Source organism: Momordica charantia (genome assembly GCF_013281855.1).
Source record: "Momordica charantia cultivar OHB3-1 chromosome 1 unlocalized genomic scaffold, Mcharantia_2.0 BLBB01000001.1, whole genome shotgun sequence".
Taxonomy (NCBI): domain Eukaryota; kingdom Viridiplantae; phylum Streptophyta; class Magnoliopsida; order Cucurbitales; family Cucurbitaceae; genus Momordica; species Momordica charantia.
The window spans coordinates 11,545,555-11,568,720 of record NW_028275157.1 but is presented as its reverse complement, the minus strand read 5'-3'; the positions used below and the strand labels follow the sequence as shown (position 1 = coordinate 11,568,720).

The 23,166-nt window shown below is 34.1% G+C and overlaps 2 protein-coding genes across 4 annotated transcripts; one reads left to right on the top strand and one right to left on the bottom strand.

The window, feature by feature from the left end:
• The first annotated feature begins 742 nt into the window (after positions 1-742).
• Positions 743-2,817, top strand: LYC (lycopene cyclase). Its single transcript, XM_022298211.2, has one exon. It carries the CDS (start codon positions 1,117-1,119, stop codon positions 2,629-2,631), a length of 1,515 nt encoding a protein of 504 aa, XP_022153903.1. The 5' UTR covers positions 743-1,116; the 3' UTR covers positions 2,632-2,817.
• A 6,650-nt stretch (positions 2,818-9,467) lies between these two features.
• Positions 9,468-16,711, bottom strand: LOC111021316 (N-acetylglucosaminyl transferase component family protein / Gpi1 family protein). Of its 3 annotated transcripts, none has more exons than XM_022298220.2 (10): positions 16,578-16,711; positions 16,017-16,226; positions 14,851-15,282; positions 14,618-14,758; positions 14,440-14,540; positions 14,131-14,352; positions 13,522-14,016; positions 12,291-12,721; positions 10,279-10,372; positions 9,468-10,163 (listed from the first exon to the last, which is right to left on the bottom strand). In XM_022298220.2, exons 2-10 carry the CDS (start codon positions 16,188-16,190, stop codon positions 10,031-10,033), a joined length of 2,223 nt encoding a protein of 740 aa, XP_022153912.1. In that variant the 5' UTR covers positions 16,191-16,226; positions 16,578-16,711; the 3' UTR covers positions 9,468-10,030. The 3 variants fall into 3 exon arrangements, with proteins under 3 accessions (XP_022153912.1, XP_022153911.1, XP_022153913.1); XM_022298219.2 differs by having other exon boundaries at positions 16,484-16,695; XM_022298221.2 differs by having other exon boundaries at positions 9,468-10,160; positions 16,484-16,695.
• Between the last annotated feature and the right edge of the window lie 6,455 nt (positions 16,712-23,166).

Here is a 23,166-nt window from a genome sequence, read left to right as displayed (position 1 = left end):
GTCAGAGTACTTATTATTTGCATGCAGGTCATCTTGTATAACTCGCTCCATTGAGGTGCTAGTCAGCTCCGGTAGATCTTGGACTCTCTGAATTTCCACATAAACGTGATTCATTGAATAGTTGATGGAGGGTTATTATTTGATTTGTAGGAATTTATTTACTAGACTTTAGAATTCTCTTCTCAAGACTTAATATAGGAAGAATTCAATTAATGCAATACAACATTATTTCATTCATTCGTATTTAATGTTAAAAATGAATAATTTTCTTTAGTAATTATTTTGGTTTAATTTGTTTTAGTTCTTACTATTAATTTGCATACAAAAAATAGTTTTATGCAAATTATTCCACGTTTGGTTTTAAATATCATTCCAATTAATATGAACTTAATTCGACATATGTTTCTAATCAAGAGGTCGAGTTTGATTATCAGTTCCCACTCGTTGTACTGAAAAAATATATTATTGATTTCATTAATTTGCTTGGTGACGAGAGAATCAAAATTTTAGCATGAAACTAAAATGAACTAAGAACAGAGGGGGAACGTAGTTTAATTATCCCTCTACTAAAAGTGGGTTTCGAATAATTTAGTTAAGATTTCAAAACCAAATTGGTTGAAACTAAATCCAGAAAAGTGAACCTTCTTAAGCAGTGACGAAGAAAGCAAATTGAACGAGCGATATTCACTCTCAGGTCGCTTTCACCACCATTAATTGAGGAGCACGTGGGGCCATGGCCGAACTGTGGACACTGCGAAACTCCCAATCTTCTCCAATTCCCATAATTTCCAACTCTTGGAGAGTGGACGGCAACGTCGGTTCGTCATTGGGACTGGCCATACGCGCTCCACATTTCTCCAATCCACTGGAATCAGATGGAACCCCCTCGTCTCCTCAGGTTGGGCTCTGATTTCCATTGAAGTTATCGCGATTCTTGTCGAGTTTTTGGGAATTTCTTGAAGTTTTTGAGAACCCCATTTCCAATTCCTCGTCTGTTGTTCTACTGTTTAGTTTTATGTGAGATTTCAGAATCCCTTTTGACTTTTGTGACTTGCTGAAATTCTGCTTGTCTTGCTTTGATTTTGGGAGTTTTCTGTTGGTTCATCTTGTAAATCCATGGATACTTTGCTTAAAATCAATAACAAGTATGGGTTTCTGCAACCACTGCATGGGATTTCTGAAAAAGTGAGTGGTGTGAGGAGTTCGAAGTTTCAAACTCAGGAATTTGGATTTGGCCATAGGAAGGCTCGTTTGAAATGGAGGAGTGGTGGTTGTGTTAATGTGAGAAGTAGTGCTCTTCTGGAGCTTGTTCCTGAAACCAAGAAGGAGAATCTTGAGTTTGAGCTTCCCATGTATGATCCGTCGAAAGGCCTCGTCGTCGATCTTGCGGTTGTGGGAGGTGGCCCAGCAGGGCTTGCTGTTGCACAGCAGGTTTCAGAGGCAGGGCTTTCAGTTTGTGCAATTGACCCTTCTCCCAAGTTGATTTGGCCCAATAATTATGGAGTTTGGGTGGACGAATTCGAGGCCATGGATTTGCTAGATTGCCTCGACACGACTTGGTCCGGTGCTGTTGTGTTCACCAATGAGCAATCAACGAAAGATCTCGCTCGACCTTACGGGAGGGTTAATAGGAAGCAGCTCAAGTCAAAAATGTTGCAAAAGTGCATTTCCAATGGTGTTAAGTTCCATGAAGCTAAAGTTATTAAAGTTATACATGAGGAGTTCAAATCTTTGTTAATTTGCAATGATGGTGTGACCATTCAAGCTGCGGTTGTTCTTGATGCCACCGGCTTCTCTCGATGCCTTGTCCAATATGATAAGCCATATAATCCAGGCTACCAAGTAGCTTATGGGATTTTAGCAGAGGTGGAGGAACATCCATTCGATGTCGACAAGATGGTATTTATGGACTGGAGGGATTCACATCTGAACAATAATAAGATTTTGAAGGAGAGAAATGACAAAATCCCCACGTTTCTCTATGCAATGCCCTTTTCATCGAATCGGATATTTCTTGAAGAAACTTCTTTGGTAGCTCGACCTGGATTACAAATGAGCGATATCCAGGAAAGAATGGAGGCAAGATTGAAGCACTTGGGTATAAAAGTGAAGAGCATTGAAGAGGATGAGCATTGTGTAATTCCAATGGGTGGACCGCTGCCTGTTCTTCCTCAAAGAGTTGTTGGAATTGGTGGAACAGCAGGAATGGTGCACCCTTCAACCGGATACATGGTAGCAAGAACTCTAGCAGCAGCACCTATTGTCGCTAGTGCTATAGTTCGGTACCTCGGTTCAGACGGATGTTTCAGGGGAGATGAGATATCGTCTGAAGTTTGGAAAGATCTATGGCCCATAGAAAGGAGAAGGCAGAGGGAGTTTTTCTGTTTCGGTATGGATATTCTGTTGAAGCTTGATCTAAAGGGTACAAGAAGGTTTTTTGATGCATTTTTTGATCTTGAACCTCGCTATTGGCACGGATTCTTGTCCTCGCGACTGTTCCTTCCTGAGCTGTTACTCTTTGGGCTTTCCTTATTCTCTCATGCATCGAATGCCTCTAGGCTCGAAATCATGGCAAAGGGAACTCCATCTTTGGTAAACATGATTGGCAATTTGGTGAAGGATAGAGACTAAAACGATTTGAGAGGTATCGTGTTGTAAGCTAATCATCTTACTGATGCACTTACACATCTTCTCATTTACTTCCGCAGATGATTGTTCCTAAGATTATGAATTAGCTTTAGCTACTACCCAGCATCTCTTTAGCATGTTGTTCTTAGTTCACACTTCATATGATATGTACATTTGATATCTGCTTCAGATCAGATCTTTTTATGCACAATAATCCTTGTAAATTCCAACAAAGACCAAAAACCGAGATATCGAGCCTCTGATCAACTGTAGATGCTCCATTTTTCTTTGGTAGAAACATCTCTGAAATACATGACTTTAATTAGTTATTGGAGATAAAATTTAGAAGATTGCTACCCAGTTGAAGGTTGATTAGGTAATATGGCTGTGAATTTTCTTGCTTCTGTGTTGGAAGTTTCCTTGAACATCTGATTCTGAGAACATTATGAAAAAATGCTGTGATTAAATGGCCCCTTTAGAAAGTGTTCCTGTGGCATTTGGGTCGAGTTCTCTAGAAATCGTGTTGAAAATATTCGAGTGAGCTTGATCAAATAGGAGCGTAACCCATTGGTTATGTCTGTTTAACGGGCGTTGAATGTATATGATGCTTCTCCTAGGGAGGGCTTAAACTTCGACATGGTATTCAGGTTTTTCAGTTGTAGACGCGTTCTCTTTCCGGTTCATAGGAGAGCAGACACTCGTTTAGATCATCTTTGATATTTAGGGATTAGGCAAGGCTTAAACTTCGACAACGTGTTTGGTTTGGGAGAATTCCCACAAGAAATGTAGTTTTTTTTTTCTTGATGACTTGGAATTGATGATGTGTGGCTTTGCCAGTTGGATCTTTATAATCGGGGGAGTCGAGGGTCACTCAACACTGCAACTAACGTTACAGAACCCATCCTTAAATGGGTGGAGGAGAGAAAGCCTAAGCTATGCACCCCGCAGAGAGGAGAGGGGTTACAAACTCACAATGCCACCATCCCGGATGTTACACAAGGAATGTAGTTGAAAATGGAAAATCCATCAACTTCACCTAGAGATTTTGTAAACTTGAATCTGTTTTCAGTAACCATATTGGTGTGTAAAAGTATAACAACTATTGCAGAATCCCTTTCTAGGGTATAACAACTCATCACAGACACCATAGAGTTTCTGCCATTTTTATCACTGTCAAGTATAAGTAGCGAGCTTTAGAGACGGATATTGGAGGTGCGACCAAACTCAATCTAACTTATACGATTGGTCGGGTTTGAATAAATGAAAATTTTATGACTTTGAAATTCACTTAAAATAAATTTGGGTTGAAACGAACAATTTGAACTTGTTATTAATTTTTTGAGGAAATTACGTTAAATGACCTAAATTTGATGACGTAGATGAGATTCGTTCACTTTTTGAAAAACTTGTTATTCTAACCATTTGTACGTGTTAATGCTAGTTTTAATCTGACATCAGTCACCATTTTTTTCATTGGTCGTCATGGTCACGTTTAGGTCTGCAGTCATAAGAGCCCTCATTCAAGATTTTCGGTCTAGTTAATTCCACTTTTAAAATTTAAAAGAAAAAAATATAGTTTTTTTAGCCCTAATTCCAGATTTTTTTTTAAATAGAAAGTTTTGTTATTTTTTAATCTCAAATTTTATTGGAGGAGGTTAGGATCATGGGCTTTTCAAATTTTTTAAAAAAAAAAAAAAAAAAAAAAAACACGATTGATTACAAAATTTTTCCCAAAACCATGCCTTCCCTTTCCTCCATAAAAATCGAGTTTGGCTTTCAATTCCAAGTACAAGAACAACTTATATTATTTATTTTAATTTAATTTATCTTCATTCAATAATTCTTCTTATATTATTTATTCTCTAACTACTTTTAAAATAACATTTTAAATAATTGGAGTGCAATTTTTAATAACATAAATGAACACGTTTGAGTTACTAATCTTAACCTCAATGTGTGAATAAGTAAATAATTGTTTAAAGGGATTAATATTTTACATTTTTGTTAAAAACAAAATTTTTAAATAAGTGACTAAATTAACTCGAATCAAACTCAACTAAAATATTTTAAAAAAATTTTGAACTTATAACTCGAACAATTAGACTATATCTAAAAGGTATCTCAATCCATGCCCATGAACACGAGTCAAGTATAAACCAATAAGGTCTTACTTATTTTATTTACTACTCCCATCAATCACCTAATTTAACTAGAAAAACACAATATCATGACATTTATTATGAAAATTAAGAGAGAAAAGTATAGCTTTTAAAATTTTATTTTTACAAATGTTTAAAGTTTTCTAATTTCACACTTTTAGATTTCTGCCGGTATGATTTTTTTATAATACCGATTTTACCCTTATTTATTGCATTTATATTTATTATTGTTATTTTTTTTTTTTTTGTTGAAATCTAAAAGATTTCATTTCTAAATTGTAGGCATAATCTTTTAATTATTGTGGGATTTATACCAATTTTTTTCTTAATCCCTTAATTCACTCATTCACTCATTCATATATTAATGAGATTAGTACATGGATATATCCTATATTAATTACAAAAAGATTATCATGATTTCAATTTCTAAATTAATTAACGTGTAGATTTACCCATGATTTCAAATTCAAAATAGTTGAAAATATACCATCGATTTACCCACAATTTAATGATATTAGAAGTATAACATCAAAAGTTTTCGGCAGCAACAAAACTGGATTATTGTATCTCGCAATATGGTATTTAATAATAGATATAAAACATATCCGTATATAATCTTTAACTATTGAAGTCTCAATCTCATATAAACTTATAGTGTAGATATATATTATATCTACATATGACATTAACCTATTCTATCAATTTAGACACCCTAACACATGTTTCATTATTATGAATTGTTATTATTAACATTAACCTAGCAAATGTAATCGAATACAGTTACAAGAAAAACCTATATGATAAATATAAAATATATCCGACTATTGAGTTCCTATAACTACCAAAATGGTACTTAGTTGTAGATATATATTATATCGGCATATATATAAGAATCCACACCTAAATTTCGCACCACTCAAATCTAGCGACCCAGTGGCAGTGTGGTTCCCTTTGCAGATGATAACATTCTGTACAAAGCTCTGTTGACAACCTGCGACAAACGAACAGATACAATGACAAACTGATTTACGATAGATTTGCTATGGTCTTCTGATCGGTGACTAAACAAACCTCGGAATAAACGGAGTGCTCGAACGATCGATGGACGGTCTATTCCGACGAAGAAGAAGAAGCTCGAACGGACGGAGACAATGGTGTTTGTGGAAGGAGCGCAAACGAGAAAGGAAGAAGAAACGGCGAAACGAGGATGATTTTTTCAAAAATTTGCAATAATAAAAGATTTTGGGGATTTGGTAATTTATATTTTTGGAAAGTATAATTAAGCATAAAATAAGGGATATAAATGTAACATTCCAAATAACCAATTTTGAATTTCAAAAATTAATTAATATTTAAGTGTAAACGTAAAAGGATGTAATGGTAAATTGGTGATGAGTTACATCTTAAATGAGGTTGTACTAATCCCATAAATATACAATCTACAATATTTGATCAGACCTTCGAACCGGTCCAACGAATCGATCTAAATACCATTCAAACGGATTACTATTTAAAAAACAAATATATATTCTTATTCCAATTAAATTTATAGATGGACTGGATTTGATCCAACTAGTCAAAAGCTAACTTTGGATAGGACTTGAATTTGGGTTTACTTGCGCAGCCCAATATTAAGGCTAAACTAGAATAATACACCCATTTTCTCATAAGCCCCACAAAAATTAAAGCAAATCCTCACTAATCATAGAAGATTTCACATGATATTTGATTGGTCCTTACCACCCATTTGCATCCAATGCTCAAAACTTCTCCAAACTTCTTCTCAATAGAAAGACACCATCACATGGCCTCAAAACTAACAAAAGGGATATCCCAAAATTACCCTCTTCCTCTCTCTCTCCAACAAGTCTCAAAATATAAACCACAAAAATATACAAATTTTGGTATATAGAAAAGAAAAAAAAAAGTGTTTTTTTTTTTTGTAGTCAAACCATTTTTTAAACATCTCCAAAGGACACACAAATAGTAAACTTAGAAAAGATCTCTCCACCCCCTTCTAATCACAACCAACCACGTGTCCCCATTTCTTGCCTATAAATAAAAAGCTTGAGCTCCATTTCCATGGCACCAACAAAAGAAGAAGAAAGAGAGAAAGGAGTAAACTTTGTCTAAACTTTTCTCTCTCTCTCTCTCTCTCTCTCTGTGGGCTCTGCCATGGCTGGCCTTCAATACAACTTCTTCCCCACTGATCTTCTTTACCCTAAACCTTCACAATCTTCTTCTTCCTCAGAAGCCATGAATAGGGCAAGTGTGAGCTTCAAAATAAGCCATCATAGAGGCAATAATAAAGTAGCTGAAGAAGATGATCATCATCATGGTGCTCAGCCCAAAAGTTTGAGCATTCAAAGGGCAGAAATTAGGCCATTGATTCTCAAGCATAATCAAAGCAAGAATAATCTTCATCTCTCAAAACATTCTACTCATGAATGATTCATATGGGTTTCTTGGAAGGGAAAAAAGAAGTTTTCTTTTGCTTTTGCTTTTGATTTTGATTTTGATTTTTGTGTTTTCTTGGGGAAGTTATAATAGTTTGAATGTATCCTATGTGAACAAAGTTTCATTCTCTACTAATAAAGAGGATGTTTCTTTCCCATTTTAGTTTGAAGGGCTACACTTTTTTTTTTCTTTTAGGGTTTGGGTTTGCAATTTATTTTCATATATAATTATTGTTCTTTAATAAACCATATTAGTGTTGATGGAAGATTGTGGATCTGGGGTTTGAATGCTCCAATGAACACCTGCACATTGGAAGTACAACATCCGACACACTCAGATGAGCATAATAAATAGGCTTGTAAAGGGCTCAATCGGGGCTAATACTCTTCGCCGGATGGTTCTTCCCAATCTGGTCAGATTGAGTTTGAGTTGTCGGATGGCTGGACTCACATCACTCCCTTTAAACGAAACCTAATACAGTAATTTCACTCATATTAATAAAATCAATTAGTAATACCCACAAAATACTGATATTAATAATTTATTTTGTGGCTTTGCAAATTATTGTATATGCAACCAACGAATTTTATTGTATGACTCAATAAAAATAAAAATAAGAAATGGTATAGATTATAGAATTGATGCAAATATGGAGTATAATATATGTGCCCAAAAAATCAACAAACTATAAAAAATATCATATATAATACTAACATATAATCAGTTTTGGAATTTTTTATGATTTTTTCCAAAAACATTCCTTGATATCGACATCGACAATTTTAAGTGCAAAATAAGTAAAGATCCAACCTGCCCATATAGTCCATTATATGTTAAAATTATACATCTTTTTAGTATTAATTTATTTTCTAATTTTTATAATGGATGAATGTAATATATATTTTTTTTAAAAACTGCCTGTTGTTAACTTTTGGTAAATGTTGCTATCTTTGATAAATATCATGTTGTCCACTTTAATTTGTTTAATTAATTAAAAAAATGTCATTGTTTTCTAATCATGTTTAAAGGGGACAAAAAGTTTTAATTAAACAAATGTCATTGTTTTCCAATCATGTTTAAAAGGGACAAAAGTTTTCAAACAATGTTCTTGATATATATATATATATATATATATATTATATTTTTTTGTAAAAAAAAAATTACTTTAAAAAATAAAAAATTATTACCTGAATTCGCTTTCTAAAATTTTGAAAATATTTCAAGAAATGAAAAAATTAAGAAATAGAAAACATAAGAAAAATTATTAAACTTTTTTCCAAATTTATTAGGCATATGTTTTTTGTTTTTTCTTTTGAGGTTAGAGTTTTAAATTTTCACACTTCACAATTGTTGTACTCTAAAAAACTAATCATATTTTGGTCTCAAATTTTTAATATTACATCCAAGACGTCCATTTTACTCTTTAACTATTTTTTAAAAATAAATCTTTTTGTTTTTTATATCAATTGATTAAAGGATAAATAATGTTATATTAAGTAACTGAATAGCTAAAATAGTTATTTTTTAAAACTTTCAAAACTAAAATATACACATTTACAAAATTTATAAGTAAAATAGTTATGCTCAAAAATTTCAAAATCCAATCATTATCAAATGGAACTTATTAATTTTAATTTTTTAAATAAAGAAATAAAAAATAATTATCAACAATTCAGGTGATTAAACATTTACCTCCAACTAAAAAATTAAGGAAAAAATCTGAGCATAATTATATTTTAATGTATAAAGAAAACTACAAAATCAAAATTTACCGTGTCGTCGTCACATGACTTTCTAAACCGACATATCGTCACTCCATACAGCCTCCAACGTATTTTTAATAAAAGAATATGCTTTTAGTTTATTTTTATATTCCCTTTCAAAAAAAGAGTTTCTTTTTATATTGTTATTATTATTATTGCGCATGAGTCATGGAGTCACCTGAATAATTGTCATCGTTAGTTCTTGTTTTATTATTATTTTTTTAAATAGATTTTTTACCCATAGGCTTGTTTAACTGTATCGATTTTTTACCCTAAACTGAAATTGAACTTAGATTTAGACAAACATTACAATTTTTACCTTCTATCTAACTAACACTAGTTTTTACAAGTTCTAAACTATTTTTTCCTTTTTAACAAGATACGAATAGATTAATGAAAATAAATAAAATATTCAAAAAAATACAAATGATGTGGGGAAGAAAAAAAGACCAGAGAAAGCAAAATTGTAAACAAAGTAATACAACGAAAAAAACCCGACCAAGAAAAACTACAAGGCCAAAACGGCTTCTTCCTAAAAGAGCCTCCCAATAGCAAGGAACCGAAGATAGAAGCTTTAGGAGTTCCAAACCGTTACCAACAAACCGAACACAAACTATACAAATCCAGACTTTCAAAACTCATTTTCTTCTTCAATCTAAACACAACCTACGCAAAATTATGTTTTCCAACCCCAACCACCTAAAATGTTTTTCAAATCCCATGAATGAAGTGGTGTCCCTAAAACTATGAGGGTAAAGAAATTTCCAAGCAGTTACATTCAGATTACAATCCAGAACAACAACAAAGAAAAAAAAATCATAGGTGTTAGCGAAATTGAGTGAGAAATCTGCAATTCCTGAATGATATTTCCTTCTGTTCATATCAGCAACCAAAAGTTTGCCTCAAGCCGAGCTCATTCCAAGCATCTTGATAAGCTCAGACTTCTAAACGTGCCCTCTAATGACCATTTATATTTCAAGCTTCATCTTCAAAATAAATGCTAAGATTTAACATGGTATTGGATTACGAAGAACAAGGCGGCAGCTGCCTGCACATAAGAATCGAATCGTGGCATAGATGCCAATACTCTTTATATGGTATGCGCATCCATGGAATCGGTGAAGGAAGACCAACTTTCGGTGTCAATGTCGTTCTGCTGGATGGATAGGATTCATATTAATGTCCAGCTTGGGGGTGGTGTAGTTACCGTAAGATTTGTAACCCAAGGAAAATAAATAAATAAATAAATAAAAATAAAGCAATTTATTTACCTTCTTCCTGTCAGGATTCCACGAAATGTAGAAGCTAGTATCGGTCGGGTGAAGCCAGAGAAAATATTTCTGTAGTGAGGCAGAACTAGTCCACCTGAAATTTCAGTATCAGTAGATAATTAGCAAATAAAAGACTATAATGTACATTTCATCCTTGAACTACATAAGACCGTTTAACTTGGTCCTTAAAACTTTAAATTGTTTCTTATATACCTCATAACTTATTTTATTGTTTCAAAGTTGCCATTCGCATGAAGTGGCAGCTACTTGTTCTGATAGTTCGCTTATAGGTTAAGAACTATAGTTCAAAATTATTAAAATTCAAGGCCTCAGAAACCTGTGTAGTAATCGGAACTCATACCTTTGAAAATTTTTAAGTTCAAGAACCAAATTGAGAATTCATAAGTAATTGAGAGATCCAGTTTTGGCAAAAATCGAGAAGAAGCTCGACCGCTGGAGACGATACAATTTATCTAGAGGAGGCCGGATGATATTATGTCAGTCAGTCCTTTCTAGCATTCCTCTCTACTATCTTTCACTGTTTCAAATTCCTTCTGGAATTTTAAACAAATAGAAAGAAAAATGAGAACCTTTCTCTGGAACAGCGGCTCTAAAGGGGCTATAAACCATTTGGTTCAATGGAATCTCGTTTCTAAAAATATGGAAGATGGCGGTCTGGGGATTGGCAGTCTTTCAAAAATGAATCTTGCCCTATTAGGCAAGTGGGGTTTGCGATTCGGCTTTGAAATCAATGCTTTATGGCGCCAAGTTATAGCTAGCTTATATGGTGAAATCGATTTCGGTTGGTCCTCAGGGGAAAGGATAAATGGTTGTCTAAGATGCCCTTGGATTAATATCTCTCGGCATTGGAAACACTTCAATCAGTTTGCTGTCTTCAAGTTGAGTTCTGGTTCTCGGATACTATTTTGGAACCACATTTGGATAGAGGATAGGCCTTTATCAATCAGATTCCCGAAAATATATTGCCTCTCGTTGTCTCCTTCTGGTTCAGTAGCAGATTTTTGGGATTCACAGTCTCAGTCATGAAGAATTCTTTCTCGCAAAGCTTTAAAAGACGATGAGGTGGAGGAATATGTGTCACTTTTGTCCCTCTTAAACACTTATTCTCTGATCAATGGCTCAGACAGCAGAGTTTGGTCCTTAGAATCTTCAGGCTGTTTTACCGTGGCTTCCATTCGGAAGTCCCCTTCAGACGAAGCTATGCCATCGGACTTATCTAAAGCCATATGGAAGACCAAGTGTCCTAAAAAGGTTTGTTTTTTCACCTGGATTCTTTTATATGGAAAAGTAAATACAGCTGAAGTTCTTCAAAGAAAGTTGCCTAGTTATAACCTTATGCCATCTCTCTGTCCTCTATGTCATTCTAATGGAGAAAGTATGATCCACACCTTTTTCCATTGCCCTTTTGCATTGTGCTGTTGGGAATTACTTTTAAAGAAATCCAATGTCCTGGGCATTTGACAACTCAACAGCAAGGAATATCCTCCAGCTTCTACAGGGCCCCCCTTTGAATTCTAAAGCCACCCTTCTTTGGCATAACGCCATTAAGGCCGTGCTTTACGAGATATGGTTTGAAAGGAACTCTAGAGTCTTTGAAAAAAGGAGTCGATCATCAACAAAAAGTTCAAGGCTTCAAATGGTGTTCTTTGCGAAATTATTTAGTATCTACTCCCCTAGCATGATTTGCTACAATTGGAATGCTTTTATTGTAATTTGTTAAGTTTTTTATTTGTTGTTTACTTTTTTCACTCTTTCGAGAGTTTTATCTTTGGACATTATTATTCCTTTTCATTATTTCAATGAGAAGTTCGTATCTTGTTCAAAAAAAATTGAGGGATGGAAATTCTACTAGCAGAAGCTACTCTAAAATAAGTACAAATAGATATATTGAAAGGATTTTTTAGTTTCATATGCATGCGGTTAAAAACAAAGCCTGTCGATGATTCACCTCTTTTAATACTAAAGAGTCCAGTTCATGATAGAGAACTGACCTATGCCCATTAAGTTGCTGTGAAGACATGAAACCAAAACTGTAGATTTCCCCATGATTATCTCCTCATTCTGCTCCAAGATCTTAGTTGGTAAATCAAACTTTTCAGGAGAGTTTCTGTCCAGATGACCCGTAGAATTGATGTGAGAAGAAATGATTTCAAACCATATCCCAGAAGGAAATCTTTTCCGCTTCACCAACCAAAGAAAAATTTTGGTATAGGGTGTAGCGTGAATTATGGAAATTATGACTTCAATTAGCAATCTGATGAAGCTGATAGCTGAATTCAGAATGCTAAAGAAGACATAGAAGACTGACGTAGTGGGTAAAAGAAGTAATAGTGGTGTAAACATAAGCGATCCAACAATATGTTGCTTCACAATGTAGTCATAACTATCTATTCTCTTCCGAAGAGGATTCTGTTTTTGACCCCTGCAAAGAGATTCAGCAACGTCAGAACAACTTCAAGAACAAGAAACATTCACCAAGACAAAACTAACGTTTCAAAAAGTTTAGATAGGTCTTTGCATTTGCTTATTCACATCTATATGATTAAGGTATTATCCTCCTCGCACCCCATTCTAAGGACGCTTTTAGATGTTTAAAGTCACTTAGTAATACAACACTCTTTCCAGAATTCAAACTCTCCACCATTTCTCCTTTCTTCATAACAAAAGCAAACGGCTTCTACCAAGATGAAAATATTTACGGGATAAGTTTACAACTCTATCGAGCATCTCTGTAATTGATAAGAAAGCATCTATGAAATTTTTATCCATGGGTCAGACTAAACACCTGTAAAAGGCACGTGAATGGTTCCAAATTCCTAGTTTTAAACACACTACCAGAACTTTCTAAAGCCAGACAAACGAAATGCCTGCTTGCATAATAAGTAAAGAAGCTACATTCAGATAGATTCAGGCATCAAAATAGCCTTTTGATATTGCTGTAGTAGGCTGACAGCCACCCTAGACTTCACACTTCTCCAGAAGAACACAAAAGAAAAGAAAATATCAAGCTTAGCAGACCAAGGGCACAGAATTTGTTTTCCTACTATAAACAAATACATAAGAGCATACTGGATTTTGTTCATTGCGTATTCACCCCATCATGCTAGTAATGTAATGAACTTGTGTTGGTTTAAATTGATGTCACTAGTTACAATTTCATGATAAAACATAACGGCTATACACCCAATTGGCCAATTTGAATGGATCCCAAAAGGAAGTTACCTAAAAATGCGCCATAAAGCTGCTAATGCCTGTATCTGTGATGAATATATGAGGGAGATAAACCAATGAAGAGTTGACACGTGGCACGTCACAACTGAGATCAGATCTATGGTCAGTGCAGCAGGCAAGGTCACTCCAAAAAGAATTCCCGATATAGCAAGTGCTTTGATGACATAAATAAATATAAAACCAAAAAAGAACCAAAGAGTAGACCAAATTTGGATTGCATTGAGAGAAATAATGCCAAAAACTCCGGCCAATTCCATGTTTAACTTGAAACCCGCCGGAACACCCATCAACCACACACAACCCGAACGCAATATGTGGTTTGTGATATCCCTAGAAAGGTCTAAAATGAACGAGCAGGCATGATCTACATGACATAACAATGCCACACCAACCACGTTTCCCAGCAAAACATCAGCAGCTATGCTTGACCACATTGAATGCTTCTGTAAAGAAACTTTCTCAGCATATTCAACATTTGATATGGACCTTAGAAGACAAAAAGAACATAAAAGAGGAAACAGTTTATTGTCTAAGAAACAAAAACCCCACCTACGTAAAACTAATAGAGCCAGAAAAAAAAATCCAAATAGAGCTTCTTACCTCATCCCACGCTCTTGAAGTATAATTGGCCAATACAAAATTTGACAACATCGAACATGCACATTTGTGCATGTGGTCCTAAATATTCTTGTGGCTACACTAGATATCCACAATTGTGAACCAATACTATGAAGTTTATAAGAAAACTGAAAAGTCATGTAGAAGAGAGTGGAAAGTGAAGCAAAAGACACAGCCAGAAGACTCCACATGAATGAACGACACCTGCAAAGCACAAGTATTGAACATGTAACGGTTCAAGTAAATAGTAATAGAGTTCACCTGCAAGAATCAAAGCCATAAGAGAAATACCTGTCAGCGATTGAAAACTGAAGAGATCTTCTAGCATGCAAGTGTCTTTCAAGTGGCCGTTTAGCAGCTGCAGCACAGTTGATAGCGAAAATGACAGTATCCTGTACGTGGTAAATTGGCATGTAACAAACTACTATTCTGCATGCCTGAAAAAATGAATTCTTAAAACTTCCCATACCAAGTCAAAACTTAATTCCTTTTGTTGAAGTTCATCAACCCAATTTGGTTTCTTGAAAGATGAATTTGCTTGCTTGGTTGAATTTGAAGGTTGCAATGAGAAATGATGGCAGTTATATACAGGAGAATCATAAAATATGACCTACATAAATTCAAATCAGACAGTTAACCAAGATTAAATAGTAAAATATCAGGAAAAAAACGAAGTTCCATGATTAATCATGACTTACATACGTGAACATCACAATTAGACACTTTCTGCCCATTCCAACAAAGGTAGTCCAACTTAGGAATCCAAAATACTTCTGAGTTTTGGTACTTCTTATCAGAATCAAATACCAGGAACACCCAACTACAGTTCCACTTATGGACTTGCCCAGATTTCTCTGACAACCCACCTAAATAATGGCATTGGCATTGGCATTGGCATTGGCATTGGCATTGGCATTGGCATTGAGAGGTGGATCTTCCAGAGCTGCCTGTAGCAATACCTTCACTATTCATCCCACACTCATAGTGACGACAAGAAGTTTTTTCTCCATTGAACACATCAATGCCGTTGCTTGAAAGAACTCCACCTTTTGGAGCACAGTGACCAAGTAGAGAAAACACTGACTTATCATGCAAAACTGTAGGCATGATCCTGCCTGTATCACAAATGACTTCCTGGAAGAAGGTATAAATACAATCACTTGAATATTACTTGAGCATAAAATAATGGTTAAAAAATTGCATTCCCATTTAAGGAATAAGACAAGGAAAAATATTGGCAAGTGATCCTAAAAAGATATAATTATAGAAGATGGTAAGTTTTTCCAGGGACTCGGAGAAGAGATTAGCTCCTACAGGAATTGCATGAATACATAGACGACCTAGGTGATACCTTAAAAAGGAAAGAAAAAGAAGTCTTGTGAAAAATGATTTTAACTCGCCCTACATGCTCTAATGGATTTCTATAGAAAAAAGTCATATATCAGACAAAATGTGTTTCTTCTTGCTCCTTCGAGTCTCAACCATAACTACTGTTCTTTGTTACTTTCCAGCTACTTAATATTCATCATAGTCATTGATTTAGGATATTCATAACTCATATCTATGCATCCAAGCTAATTGCACATAAAGAAATGATCCGTATACAAGCAACTAAAGTATTAACCAAATAACTACGAACTCTCAATCATTTTTCCTATAGTTTCATTATTCTTTTTCCATTTCTCAACTGCCCCACGTGAACATTATTAATAACTCACCCGCATACATCACGAATCATAATGAATAAATTGAAATACCTAAATTGCATTCCTCCTAAAACAAAATGAATCGAGAAAGATTTCCCATACCATGCACCTGAAAAAATGGCACAAAGCTTGTAGCAACAGTGTGGAAGAAGAATGCCATACCTCGAGGTCACATTGGAGTTGAGATAGTGAAGCATCACTACAAGTGAATGCCACTACAACGTCCAGGGAATCTGAAGAAGGCACAAACCAGCCAAACAAGAGACAGGAAGACGACAGTTCACAAGGTGAAAACTGCTTGGGCCACCACAGCCGACACTTCCTCTTCACTTCCATCTCATGATTATTATATCCGCTGAACCATCATATACTCTGAAATACAACAATCCACACATCACGTAAGACCTAGAATACTAAATAGCTAAAATTCCAAATGCATAAAGGAAAGTTCTAGTTCACCCATGAAATTGCAAGAACATTTTCATATAATACGAATCTTCCTATAAGAAAAACGATTCGTTCTATAATCTAACATAGAAACACGACTCGAACTCTATCCGTGGATTCGGGCAGCACGTCACAGGTAAAACAAGTTTAAGAATGGAGATTACAAGAATGTGCTCTCATACCTTCATTTGAGAACTGGTCAGATTGATGAAAATCTTAGAAATCAAGGAATACCGGCACGCTTTGAGAGAGAGATAGAAGAGAGAAACTGATTACCGAAGAAAGATCGCCAGCGGTGGCAAGAGACGGTGGGATTTGGGGGACGCCGCTGGTCTGAGAGTAGAGAGAGAGAGACTTGTAAGACAATAAGATCGAGAGGCTGAAGGCAAAAATGTGTCCATTTTTTATTGATCAAATTTAAATCATAAGCTTAGTCCCTTTTTTTTAAATTTTCTCAGATAATTATCTAAATTTTGATGTTGTGTTTAATAGATCTTTTATATAATTTCTCAATTTTTTAGAAATATTAGCGTTGGTTAACTATTTTTCTTCTCATTTTCTAAAAAAAAAAGCAACTATTTTTCTTCTCTATTTCTCATTCTCAAGAAACACTTCTGAATTTTATAGACACGCATAATAATATTATTAAAATAATAACAATTTTTCAAAAAAAAAATTATTTAAGAAAATAATAAACGAAGAAAATAAATTTTGAAAACGTAAGTAATTTGGAAACTTCAATAATTTGCAAAGTCATGTTTATTGGAGTTTTAAGATTTTAAGTTGAATTTTCAATAAAAAAATCATTTTATTACAAATTTTTTTTTTATAAACTTTTCAAACAACCATTTGGTTAAGCAATAATAGTAATTGTTTGATAATAATTTTACCAACTCCATAAAACTCGAACTTGAAAGAGGCCGACGAATGAGGGAATTTGCACTGAGAGAGTAAACAGCTTTGACGCTTAAGTCGGTCTCGGTTCAAGCTATGCTCCATTCGAGGATATTTTTTCCTACTTGAATAATGAGGCATAATTCACTACTTATAGAGGTTGGGTTTCTGACAATGGTTGAGGAAGGGTTACAACAATCCTGCAAATCACGGCTTTGTTAGCGACGAACAACATGATGATCCTCGAATCAATCTCGAGAGTGAGCCTACCAAGATTTGTTGGTCGGCTCAGACTTTGCAAAGTTTTGGACGATCAATCTCATATAAGTTGGCTCTATTGGGAAAATAGTTGGAAAATCCTTAGGAATGGTTACGTACAGGATACCGTTAGGAAAAATGGCCAAAGTTTTCATAAATTGCATATCATGGCCACATTTGATTTTTCGAAATTTAAGGGAGGGGTAGAATTCCATATTTACCCCTTACACGTTCCATGCCCATATTGTTTTTGCATCCTTTCTCCATTTTACCCCTCCACGCTTTCAGCCTTTCATTGGTTCTACGGTTGCTAGCACTGATAATAGATTCCATCTGCAGGTCGAATTCACATCCGAACGTCTTTCGTACCAACCAAAGGGCGTGACTTACAGAACGGTCTCGAGAGGACTTCTTCGCATCGATGAAATGAATCTCTGTGGACTAGAGGTGAAAGCTTCGTGGGGACTACTTTACAACGACGCACGACGGCTCGTAGGGGGTTTCATATTTGGTTACCCGAAGCTCATGTAGAGGCACCTACGGCAGGATTCGTCATCCACATTCGAGAAATCACATGATCAAACCGCAAGATCCCTAAAATCTCTCCATAACCAAACCAACAAGATCTCTACTTAATCAAACTACCAGATCTACATATATCATTCAAACTATTTTAAAATATTGACAACTTGTCTCCAACATAATCTAATTTTTAACAAACCTATCTAATTACTTAGTAAATCCCACTGCAATTATCATCTTAAATACGGTGTCTCTTAAATATTCTTACACAAGTTTCATAAATCTCATGGGCACTATGGTATTTGTGTATTTCATTTATTAAAAAACCTTAAACAACGACACAGATGTAAACCTATTGATCGATTATTTCATAAGTGTGTGAACTCATATACATCTGACGTTTTTGGATTTTATATGAGACAATTGGAACATATAGTACCATCTATTAGACGGGAGCTTCAAGAAATAGGCTATCATAAGTGGGCTCATGCATTCTCAGTGAAAAACCGATATGCCTTGACGACAACAAATATTTCGGAGAGTTTGAACTCCACCCTCAAAGAAGCTTGTGAGTTGCCAGTTATATCTCTTTTAGAAAGTATAAGAGATCTTTTGCAAAAGTTGTTTTATCAGCGAATGTCGTTTTCTAATTTTCAACAAGTAGATATCACCCCATGAACTGTGAAAGCACTACGTTCATCCTTGAAGGAGAGTCACACAATGGATGTAAGATTTAATTTCACAGCATTTTATCCACTAATTATGTTTTTTCTTTGTGCTTTTTTATTGATATATTTCATATGTCATTTTATAGATATACCCGGTCCCGTTCAAAATCCAAGTACGAAGCAACCACTATGAAGTTCATATTCTTAACCGTACATGCACATATAAACAGTGGGACTTAGACTTGATCTCATGCCCACATGCATGCCTTGCTATTGGTCAGAGATAGTTGGATTTAAATACGTTTGATCATGATTTCTATCAAGTGTCAACATTGCAATTATTATACCAGGGCGACGTACCTCCAATTGGTCAGACTCACATCATTGCCTCAACATTTGGTCAAGACGAGATAGACATCCTCCCTCCAAATGTAAAGCGCTCTGCTTGTAGGCCACGAAAAAAGAGACTTGTTGCTCTTGTTGAAAAGAGATCGACAGTAAAATGTGGTAGATGTGGTCGGTTAGGACACAATTGTAAATGGTATAAAAACGCACTCTAACATTGATTTGTTCTTTTTTTATTTGTAAGCTTTACTGTCTTTTTTCTAATAAACAGTGAGAGTTATTTTATTATTTGTTTTCCAGTCAACAATTTTACACCATCACCAATTTGGGGTTGGATAGGGTCGTTACAAATAATTACATTATATAAGTTGAATTTTGATAACATAGTACTAAACAGTCCATACACATTATATATATGTAGCTACTTCATGGTAAAAAAAAGAATCATATGAAATCAGCATAAGATAATCTTATCTCTAGTTATCAAATGCAACCAGATATAAGATTAAACTGTCCATACATAGTATAAGTACGTAGTTACCCAATTTTCCAAAGAAAGCATAGAGAAAGTTACAACAAATAATTTCTTGATTCTGCAACTCAAAAACAATAGTCAACAAAAAAGACATAAGCATTTATTCATCAATATTATAAAGGGAGCAACACGGTGTTTGACAATCTAATTTTAACATTAATTTATTGTTTTTATTGCAATCTAATCTTAACAATAAAATCGCAAGTCTCCCACCAGACGACCATATCTAGACAGTGTCCTACAAAATTAGTCTGTGTCTAACAAAATCCCTCCAAAATAGGAGGTTGTTAACAGATTAAGAAACATTCAGTACAGATCGACATTTATTGAAGGAACATACACTTAAACGGTCTATTATTTAAACATGGAATATTTAGTACAAAGCCGTTCGAATAAAATTGCAAATTTATTATCAAAGTAAATTTTAGGGGAAGAATCGAAGACATGCAGTTGGAAAAATTTGGAGCTTGAGACAGTCGTTCGAATGGAGCTTGAGGTATGGAGGCGAAACTTTACGGTTTACGCTTGTAGGCAGGCGCGATATGCAAGTTCTAGAGGCGTGAGACATGTGGGTTCGAATGTCGCTACAACAATGGAGTTAGGGCATGCGAAAAAGAGAGTAAAAGAAAATGAAAGTTGGAAGAAGGAATTTTTATGTTGCTTTCCCCTCCATGATCGAACCGACATGGTATTAATTTCCATCTTCTCCAATGCAACTACCCATCTATATATATATTTTAAAAACAAAAAACAAAAGAAACTTCATTCAACAACAGAACAATCATGCTTGACCAAAGTATCAAGCCAATTAGGAATAGTTACATCCCAAATACCACTCTCTTGTAATCGCAAGCTCTCTTTGGAATGGAATGAGCACATAAATTTGTTGCTCTATCCACCTTGACAAAAGACAAAATGTTCAAACGTTGCTTCATGCACAGGATTTCATTCGAATTTTCAATTCTTTTTTATTCATTTTCCGCCTTTCTAAATTGATTTTATATTTTTGTTAGTCCATTTTACATTTTGATTCAATCTTAATATTTTTTTTATTTCAAAGTATGCATTTAACATATTTTATCGTACAAATTTCGAAATTTCTAAATCTACATGTTATTTTAAAAATTTGAACTTTATAATTTTGATTCACTGTCTTGTTTCCTAAAATTAAGGTGTACTAAAGATTTGTTTCAAGGATATTTTGGCACAAATTTGTAGGGGTAATGTCAGTATAATTTTACTTATTTTGATGGGAGGGTATATTTGTCCATAAAATTCTACCGTTCAACCCTAACCGACTTTTAGTCATTTTCATGATATCTGATTTTATTGATCATTCTTCAAATCGAACTATTTAATATAGTCACTCCTCCGATTGCCCAAAAATAGTTTGTCAAAACAAGCGAATGTAATTCGGCAAAAACTTTAAAAAGCTCAAAATCTCCTTTCTGCTTATTCATTAGGTTTGCCGCCACTTGTATAAATATTTTAGTGTTTTTTAGGTTTAGCCATGAATTGGAATTAGTTGCGTTGTTGCACGACATTGAGGGACGGCAGCAGCTGGTTTTGGCAGACCAGTGAGGGAGAATGAGAACTTTTGGATTGTACTGCATCCTCAACAATTTGTGCACGTAACTATGAGTGAGGTTTTTCATTCTTATATCCTAGGTCCCTATTGTTATAATTCATAAAAGCTAGTTGACTTTTGTTGTGGCATCAGAATCATAGTAGAACCCCCGTGTAGCGGAAGACTAGATGTAGCTGGTGATTTGGCGAACCAATATAAATCTTGTGTCATTTCTGTGGGGGGAAAATATTCTTGGTGAGCAATTTTCCAACAAACTCGACCTTTATGAAGTGTTGAGTTGTTTATTTTTCTCTTCAAAATTTGATCTTCATGTGAAGTTAATAGTTCGACGATTTTCGACCTACCAAATATTGACACATGGCATCCGAGAAATCACCTCCAATCGTAATAATCCATCTATTGTGTCTTCAAAACATGCATTTAGGCCCCGTTTACTTATCCGCAATCGTAATCAAGGAATCGTAATGAAAACTTTCATTTCCTTGGTGTTGTTTACCAAATTGTAGGAATGAAATCAATGGTGGGACTCATCTCAAACCTTGTAATCTCACTACATAAAAAGGTGTAATCTCATTACACTCCTACATCCTTCTTCTTCCGTGGGTGGGCTCCATATCTCTCTTATCTATGGATTAGATCAATATAATTTTTAATTATTTTTTTATACTTTTTTAATTTCTTCACCATTTATACTCCAATTTTTATTAGTTTATGTGATTTTATTATATGATATGATAAATTAATATTAATTAATATCACTAAATTTTTTAAATAAATATTATTACTTTTAAATATTAGAATAATAAAACTTAATAATATGTTATATTAAAGTTTGGTTGTTCTAGTAAAAAATATTTTATTTGATGTAATTTTATTTTAATTATTCATTGTGTATTAATATTAGATAAATTGTTATAATATAAAATATTTACTATCAATAATATAGTAATAAATTTAATTAAATTTATTATTATTGTAATTTAAAAAATATTAGCATAAATAATGAGTTGAAAAGGAGAAAGGGGTGTATTAGTAATTGTCATATATCTTATTCCAATTCCGATTCCAGACAGTTTTAGTAAACAACATCAAAGGAATTCTGATTACGATTCCAGAAAATTTCTGGTAAACAACGTCAATGAAATAACATTCTGATTCCGATTGATTTCTATTACGATTGTGGATAAGTAAACGTGGCCTCATTGCAATTGATTTTCATTACGATTGCGAGTAGCTAAGCAGACCTTAGATCATTTACGTGTATGTTTTTGTTAGTAGTTGGAAGTTTTTTTTTTTTATATATAGAGTTTGAAGTACTTCTCAGTATTCTTGTTCAATTTCAGTAAACCATGACTAAAAAGATGAATCAGAAGATGGTTCACATCATATATCTCACATTATCTATCTAATATATTATCTCACATTATCTATATATATCTACAGTCTATAGTGTATATAAAATGGGCTACAGGGAGAAACTTTTTCTCCCTATTTTGCCCTTTAATTCAACACGGGTTATAGGGAGAAATTTTTTCTCCCTATTTTGCCCTTTTAATTTCAACATTTCCATAGATATTTTAGGGACATGTCCTTCAAATATAAAATTTTCTCTCACTCCCATTTCTCTCCCTCCCACGCAACTTTCCTTCTTTTTTCATTTCTTTTAAAATATTTAATCTCCATTATTACAAATTTTACATTTCTCAAATTAATTTTCTCTTTCTAATAAATTCTCCCTCTTAAAGGTTAGAATATAAAGAGTTAGAATATGAAGTTTTGTCTCTTTATTTCTATGTTAAAAAGTTATAACTTATTTTGAATTATAATTAATAAAGAATTTCAAAAGTTTCGTAACTTTTTATTTTTTACACCTATATAAAGAGTTTTTTCTTACTCTTTCTCCCAACTTTTTCTTCATCAAAACTTGAGTTTCTTTTCTCTTTCGGTAGGTAAATTTTATCGTTTAGTCAATGTCTTGTGTTTTCTTATATTTAGTTAGGTTGTTTGATCGAATACAACTTTTTTAGTTATTTTTTTTTCCAAACGACTCAATTA

Excerpts from the sequence above, each read along its gene's own strand:
- LYC (XM_022298211.2), top strand. The coding sequence starts at position 1,117 with ATGGATACTTTGCTTAAAATCAATAACAAGTATGGGTTTCTGCAACCA.
- LOC111021316 (XM_022298220.2), bottom strand. The coding sequence starts at position 16,190 with ATGGAAGTGAAGAGGAAGTGTCGGCTGTGGTGGCCCAAGCAGTTTTCA. Across the intron at positions 14,759-14,850 it reads TGTCTAATTGTGATGTTCAC|GTCATATTTTATGATTCTCC; the intron begins GTATGTAAGTCA and ends GAATTTATGTAG. Across the intron at positions 14,353-14,439 it reads CAGTTTTCAATCGCTGACAG|GTGTCGTTCATTCATGTGGA; the intron begins GTATTTCTCTTA and ends TGTGCTTTGCAG.